General features: G+C 51.4%; 1 protein-coding gene across 1 annotated transcript in view; it reads right to left on the reverse strand.

Annotated features, from left to right (window-relative positions):
- Window positions 1-1,970: 1,970 nt before the first annotated feature.
- Window positions 1,971-8,221, reverse strand: part of LOC104523271 (endonuclease domain-containing 1 protein) — a 7,508-nt gene continuing 1,257 nt past the window's right edge. Inside the window, 1 exon segment of the mRNA XM_029084451.1 lies at window positions 1,971-3,104. Within this exon segment, the coding sequence (XP_028940284.1) occupies window positions 1,971-3,104 (1,134 nt within the window).

Genomic DNA, 8,221 nt, shown 5'->3' on the forward strand with positions numbered 1-8,221 from the left:
GGGTCCCCCAGGCTGGCACCCCTGTCAGCCCACCCTGGCATGTCCTGGGACCTGAGCTGGCTCCTCTCCTGCCTTGATGGCTGCCACATAGCCCAGGAGGAGTGCTGGGGTTGGGACAGAAGGTGTGGGAAACCAGCTCCACATCTGGCTCTGCAGCAGGGAAGGCACGTTGGAGTAGGCAGAGATGCAAAGTTAGGTTTGGAGAGCATCTGCTGGAAGCAGCAACCAGCACCTTGCCCCTTGCACCCAAAATCCCCAAACCAACAGCCCCAAGGTGACGGAGGGACTAGTAGAACATCTCTGACCACACCCACATGGGCAGGCAGAAGCTGCCTTTCCTTTTGAACAAAGCGAGCGCTGCTTGCGAGCAGCCTCTCCTTCCCCACAAACCAGCTGTGTTCCACAAAAAGTGAGACAAGGAGTCACCCCCTCTCCCCACTCATCCCACCACCTCCCCACTCCATCCCCATCATTGGCATCCCCAACGATGCCATTAGCAGGGGTGTCACCTGCTCAGGGTGTGCTGGTCTGGGATGTGCAGGCACAGCTGGTTGAACACAGACCCTGAGCTAAGGAAACGACCCTCTGTCACCGCCAGGAACCAGACAAATCTCCTTTACGCTCTGAATCCATCCCCCAGCTCAGCCTTGCTGCAGGCAGCACGGGGCAGGGAGGCAAAGCTGCTGTGTTGAGTTTCTTCAACCCAGGACTGGCCACCATCAACACAGCACCACTGGGTCTCCCATGGGGACAGCAGCACCGGCCTGCACACTCCTAGGACTCCTTATGGCATGCTACGCAGATCAGGGGTCCACAACCAACCTGGCGCTGGAGAGAGGGGCAGAGGTGGGGGTGAAGGGAAGGATCTGTGTATTCAGGACTCCCAAATGCCCCTTGGAGTCCAGCCAGATCTGGCGAATGCTGCTGAGACCAAGAGCCTCCCTAGAGGGAAACCCAGGAGGATAATTTTTCCCCAGCAAGCTGTGCTTTCAAAACAAGCCTCAGAAGGACGGCTGTGGTGTGACCCATCGGCAAGGTGGAGACCTCAGGCACATAAATACCGCTGTGTGCTTGGGGAGCCGTCAGCTCCCAGGGGAGGCAGGACAGGTGGCAACTGATTCAAAGCCAAAAGCACAACTCCTGGGCGCTGCTGGGCTTCAGAGCAGGCACAAGGGCTCCAGGGATGACACAGTCAAGGGCTTAGATCTTCAGGGAATGTCACATTTTGAAGCTTCGGGGCTTAGATCTTCAGTGGTCACCAGAGAGCAAGGAAGGGCTGGGGGAAGATGACCTTGGTATGCCTAAGGGAAAATGTTTTCCCACCATGCAAAACAATGGGCAGCAGGTCTTTCCTCACAGCAAGATCCAGGTGATCTCATCTGCCTGGAAAGGCCTGAGGACTATGAGATATGCCCAGTTGCATCTCCTCCACCAGTGGGACCCCGGTGCAATGAGCAGTGCAACCAACAGCAGGATGTTGCCCTCACCCCACCCCGCTCCCCACTGTTTCCCAGCCCCAAATCCTTGCATCCTCACCTCCTCCTCCTTTCTCCAGGTCCCAGACAATCCTCCCCTGACCACCACCTCTTCCCTGGCAGGGATGGGCTTCTGCAGAGCTCACCGCCAGTGTGTAGGTCTCAGTGTTATCATAGATGGAAAGAAACAACCTCGTACCACATTTAGTGCACATCTCCCAGAGGAAGCATCTTGACATCTACAAATCACAGAGGCTTTGTGACCTGCACTGACAAAACCCAAACACTTTACAACAGACAGAACTTGAGTTACAATGGTGGTGGCCCCCAGTGACGTTACCTCAGCCCTCCCTGATGCTCCCCAGTTGGTTCATTATTATTAATGTCACTACAATAAATACCAGAACAAAATTGACAGCATTTGGCCATGTATCTTTAAGCACTGCCCCACTCCTCCTTCACTCCGTGTCTTTGCAGCCTTGGTTTCCATCCCTGTCAGTCATCAGAGGAGCCTTTGGGTACAAATCGTTTGACTATGTGACCAGCCAGGTAATAAAAGCCATGCAGAAGTGCAGCTGTGGCATCAATGACCAGCGAGAAGGTGCCCCCGATCCCAGTGGCCATGTCTTTGAGGACGGAGGGAATGGCACAGATGGAGTGGTAAGGGAAAGCAGCGAGGTGAAGGACAAACCCCACGGGGATACACAGGATCCTGTAGGTCAGGGACATCACATCTTGAACAATTTGCAGGAAGCCCAAGAAGATGTTGACGATGACCCTCCCCACATCATAGGGGATGCTGATGAGCACCATGCTGATGGCTTTAAGGTAGGACACCACCCCATTCCACAGGCTGTAGACTCCATCCAGAACTGTACCACCAACCCACTTGATAACAAGCCACAGAAAATAAAACACAAATTTCACCAGTTCCACAAACACGTAGATGAGGAGTTCCAGAAGTTTGATGAAAGGGGTAGCAATGATGCCAGCCACTTTTCTCACCAAGCCACTGTCTTTGGCTTCTTGGTTGTCACTTGTTCCTACTTGTTCTCCAGAGCGGATCTGACTGACAGCTTGCAGTATTGCTTCTGCTTTCTCCTGGCTTTGGTTGTCTTCCCCACAGTTGCCCTTGAACAAGTGAACTCCCGCTAGAAGCTGCTTCTGCAGCTCTTGCACAGTGAGGTCCACCAAGCTGTCTTCATCATTTGTTTTTTTCACTAGTCCCAGTGACCATCCCTCCAGAGCATCGCAGCAGGCTGCCAGCCACAGGGTCTCTGGTACTGACACCTTGCCCTTAACTCGGACACTGGAAGGAATTGCACCTGCAATGAGATACAGATGATCCTTCTTGGAGCAGTAAGGGACCAGAGCTTTCTCCACTACCCTTCCAATGTCTCTGTGCCAGCTTTTGCTTAGAGATGGGCTCAGAGGGACGGCGTTTGTGAGCGTGTAAGTGGCCATCTGGAAATCCTCCTCATTGAGCAAGCTGGGATTGAGCAGCCCTCTCTCATAACCAGATCCCACATAGTCTGAGGTCAGGGCTTGATTTACACCAAGGTTGGCCACAGTGCCAACGACATCGGCTTCACGCACCATCTCATGCAGGTCATTTTCTGGATCGTCTATCTGAAATAGTAGAGAGAAGAGTTACTGGATGCAATCTGCCTTCCTAGAAAGCAACTTGTAAAATGGGCCTTGAAGTATCTTCTCCATTATGACTGCTACTACACGCTGTGCCTCAGACCACATCTTGCACTCCCTCCTTATTTTCCTTGCAGCGCTTCGGTGGAGCGTATGCTCCAGGCAGCTGCCCTGCCAAACATACTGTTTTAGGCTGCAAAGGATGCTTGCAGCTCTCCAGTCTGGTCTGCAGCACAACACAGCCTCCAGAACCTCACCAGCCATCCTGCACCAAGCTGCTAACTTGTTTTCTTTCTATAAGAGATTTTTAAGACCAGTAGATGGCTTGAGTTAGGGCCACATTCTCACCTCCTACAGTGGTGGTACCTTCAGTTCATTTAAGCGCCTACCATGGCACCTTAATTCAGTCCCTCTGAACTATTAAATCCAAACTATGAAGAAAAAAACAACATGGTATATAAGATGCCTAGACAAGGCATTTACCTCTCACCACTAATTGTGCCAGAAGCCAGAATGAAGCCAGGCACCATGGCAGGTGATCTGAACTTCCCTGCCTTGAACACAGAGACAGCAGTGAGCTCCTGGGGCATTCTCCAGGCTTGTTATTAGTAGTCTGCGCCTCGTGTCATTAATAGTCTGAACCTCATCCATAATGACCACACACCTCTTGGTGTAACATGGGTGAGGACACCAGCACCACAGGTTCTTGCTGGTATCTTTGCTACCTGCTCACGTCTGCCTGCGCTGCAGAGCTGGAGGCAGCAGTTGTGGCAAAAAAAATCCATCCTGGAGCTACACACGGAGCTGTGCGCAGGGAGGTAACGAGCAGTGGGAGCAGCAGCACTAAACACCAGGGCATGCTCAGGTCTTTGGTGGCTGCAGCTCTGTCTGCCCCTTAGTCACTTTTATTGGCATTGCCTGCAGCAGCTCCAGGGGGATGTGCCAGACAGATGTAATTTTCTTCTCCAAATTAGAGGGTGAGTGTGTTGGTAGAAGCTCAGGGGTGGCAGACGGTCTCTAGCAGCCATGGCCTCTTGTAGTCTCTGTTTCAGAGGCCATGGCCCTCAGGTCCCAGCACTGTGCTGGCCCAGTTAAATGTGCTGTCTTTGCTCCTGGCCTATAGTTTACTGCACCATATAACATGTACTTTGGAGACATCCATGGCAGACAATTCATTTTCTACCTTGATTCACTCCCCAGCCACCCTTCCTCAGCCCTTGGCCGTCCTGCAATGCACTCAGATAGACATCCAATTACATCCTTGCAACCTTACCCAGGGTTTGCATCCTCTTAGAGCTGCATCACCTCCTCGCAGCTCTGCGCCAGCCCGTGCTGAGAGTCAGGGTGAAAGGGCCAGCACCAGCAGCCATCCATCACCCTTGCCATAGGACTGAGCTCTGGGTGGCCTCCTCTCTCAGCCAAGCCTCTGCAGCCCTGGCTCAGGGCTCCCTCTGCACTAGGGCTGGTCACAGTGCCAACGCTGGCCAGTGCAGAGGGCTGCAGTATCCCCACCTCCTGCTAGGAGCTTTCTTCCACTTCGTGTGGAAGCATCTGATGCTTATGGCTTCAGGACTGGAAGAATCACAGCGAGTCCTACGTGCTGATGCCCAAGTTGTAGCTTTTTCTAAATACAACACTTAAAAAGATTTACACTGTGCTGCTTCTTGCCTTATTCTGCTCCTCTTGCTCAGACACTCCAAACTCATGGGCTGCAGCTGGCTGCTGAGGCCAGAGATTTTGGGTTCCGCTATCCCACCCCGCCCCCCCCAACCCAGTCTCCCTGTTCTGATGAGGTGATGGTGGTGTGCCATGGGACGAGGAATGCACCCGGTGTGTTTAATCCCACAGGACAGGGGAGGGGAGTGGGCATAGGTGCGAGGCCGTGCCTGGAAACTGCCCTCCATGCTATGGCCCTTTTGAGTCTGACACCCTTGCAGAGATGCTCATCTCTTCTCACTCCCATGGCAGTGCTGCAGCCCCTTTCCTGCTTCAGGACTCTACCACCTTCTCAATAAACGAAGGGAAACGGTGAGGAGGACTGAGGTGCTGTACCACAAGGACGTGCAGACCCGAGACAGGTCAGCTCTGCCTCCTGGCAGATTCCCAGCCTACATGAAGCAGATGGTATGAAGTTAATTTCCTCTGCTTATGAGCTGATGCATGCAAACCTTGAGGTGCCTATCAAGAAAATATGTCTCTAGTTACCTGTTCAGCTGCAGGCTTTTGCACATACCATTGGGATTGTTTAGGTGCAATTAAAAAAAGAACATGACAAAAATGCGGCCGTGTGCTCTTCATGTGTAAGGCTCTGACATCACCGAGTTATGTTTATAATAACACATATTATGGTTTGCAATAACTCATGCGTAACTGAGGTTTTCATGCCTCCTCCAGCTCAGTCCCAAAGGCAAGCTGTCTCCAGCTTGCATTGCAAGCTATCTCTCCTCACTGCTTCAAAAAAGCTCTTGGGTTGTGTCACTGCCAAAGCACATCTGCATTCATGGAGTCAGCCGTGAAGCCACCTGTCCACACAACCTGGAACAGCTAAGGGCAAGATCCAAGCAGACAGGTAAACACCTCATTCAGAGGATGGGGATTTAAAAATAAATTATGCATGTGAACACCTGCATGGATGTGAGCACCTAACAATATTGATGAGTTTCATAAAGTGGGGGTTGCAGTTTGATAAAATGGGCAGAGGGTGATTAAAAGGATAGCAACACACATGTATTAGGGCAGGCAGCTTCCATCGAGTCTGGTCATTTAACAAGGCAGGACACTGTTATCTCCCACCTCCCCCAACCCAGGACTTAGGATCCCTGGTGAACTTCAGCATCCCACTCCCCTCGCTACTGCCTCAGGGACACTTACACCTTTGATTGCAGTGGAAATATTTCATCCAACCTTAGCGTGGGACTCATTTCTCAGGGAGGAGGCACAGTCTATCTTATGACAAGGTTTCTGTTGTAGGACTTCCACATGAGTGGCTCTAGAAGTACCTGTTTCTCTTGACTATCTACCAATAGAAGTGGCAAGAGCAGCTCAGAGGCAGCTACAGCTGGGGAACGCAAATCCCACCTTGATAGTCATCACCCAAATGAAAACACACAGTGATTCATCCAGCCTCTCCTAGGTTAGGACAGAAAAAGCAACTCCAGAGTTTTCCATCTCTGTCTGAGCTACAAAAAGAGCCAAAGCCATAGGTTTTCAGACAACCAAAACACAATGAGGTGAAAGCACCTAAGTGACTTGCTCTCAACCCCTAGGAAATCTGTGGCAGAGCAGGTTTTCAGACCTGAGCCTGGGGCAGCCCCATCGGTACCCTGCTCATCAGCCTGCCCTTCCTGCTCTCTAATTTTTCACTAATTGCTGAATTAATTTGCTGTTTCCAGCTGCCAATCGGCAGTGGGTGGCACTGACATTCCTCGCACTTCTCACCCAATTACTGCCTCCGTGCTACCTTTGACATTTGTTTCTCAGGCAGACATTCCTGAGGAGGTAGGCATGCAGGGAGCGAGATGGTGCCCCCACCGCTTACATCATTACCCAAAAAAAAAGACATGTGACAACCCTGAGCCCTCACCAGAGTGCTGAGAGTGTTTTTACAGTGATTTCTTTCTGCTTGCTGTGTTTCTGCATCTCTGTGTGCATGCACATAGGCACGAGCACATGCCACTGTGCAGCTGAGCCTGCTCATACCCAGCTGTCCCTGTCTCCATGAGGAAATTACCCAGAAAATAATCAATATAACCTCATGGGGGAGCAGGTGTTGCTAAGGGTTCCCTTCAGCAGCCATCTGACTTTTCCTAACCATCTGACCTACCCTTGATAGGAACACACATAATTGGTTTGAAATCTCTTCCCCACTTTCTCCTCCCAGATCTGGTGTGGCGGTGTCTGAGAGGGGCGTACATGCTTATTTCTTGAGTTATAGGAATTTTTCATAGTCTTGATTTCTTCCTCTTACAGATTCTTCTGCTCATGGTTTTTTCTGAGTAGTTTTCTGTCTCAGACTGAGGTTCCTCCATGAACCACAGATCTGCCACCTCCTACCTCTGAGACACCTGCATTTCAGCAATGGGTGAAGGAGACCCGTGAGTGTAAACTAAGCACAGATCCACAGTAACTCATGGAGATGTTCTGGAGAAGCCAGAGCAACTAAAGGTAGCACCTGGTCAATTATTTCTGGGGTTGCAGTAGGTTTTGGTGGCAGGAGACACAAGGTTTGGGGCTCTGGAGTGCTGGCAGGGACAATGACAAAGGTGAGGGGTGAAGAGGGATGAAGTGAGGAGGGCAGGGGAGTCTGCTGGAGAGAGGTGCTGGAGAACCAAAGCTGCAGTGGAGAGGCTGCCCACTGCTCGGTGGCAGGAAAGGCTTTCGAGCCTGCCTGGGCAGGTCTGGTGAGTCAGACCACAAGGAGCAGGAGGAGATATGGGGGGTAGAGGTGATAAGGGTGTCAGTGGCCAAGGCAAATGGGAAAGGATCTCATCTCTGCCACCTTGCCTCGCTGTCTCCATGGCACTGACCAAACATCCTTGCTCTCCTAGGTCCTCTTTGTGCTTGAAATTCATCACCCTTCCTCAACTTCATAATGACAGAGTTTGCAAAAAAACTTCCCTCTGTTTTAGAAGGGCAAGTAGACACCTCCCACAGCCATCTGTGAAGTGGAAGGAAAGCAGAACAAAAGGCCTTTGGGAACTCCTGCAACTCAAAACCCAGCCCAGAGAGCAGGGAGACAGTCCAAGGTGAAGACAGGGATGTAGGATCTCCTGTTTTCACTGCCCGTGGCCTCGTGGCCTTAGTATCTCATCACCCAACGTGAGGACAATGAGTGTGACAGCCATTCTCCTGGGACACAGGTGAGCTGCGATTCTGGCAACGTCCAGCACCCAGCACCCGAGGGCCCTGCTCCCGACACGCTGCTCTGATACTGCACCCGTTCCTGCCCTGACAAAGCACCCTTGCATGCTGCCAGTCTCTCCTGAGCTCAGTACATGGGGGTAGCTTGATGTTTGCTACAAAACTCCCCATGATCACTGCTGAAAAACCTGAAACATGGCAAAAAAAAAAAAAAAAAAAAAAAAAAAAAAGAGGAAAAAAAA

This window comes from Antrostomus carolinensis, unplaced genomic scaffold, assembly GCF_000700745.2.
Source record: "Antrostomus carolinensis isolate BGI_N321 unplaced genomic scaffold, ASM70074v2 scaffold5354, whole genome shotgun sequence".
Classification (NCBI taxonomy): Eukaryota; Metazoa; Chordata; class Aves; order Caprimulgiformes; family Caprimulgidae; genus Antrostomus; species Antrostomus carolinensis.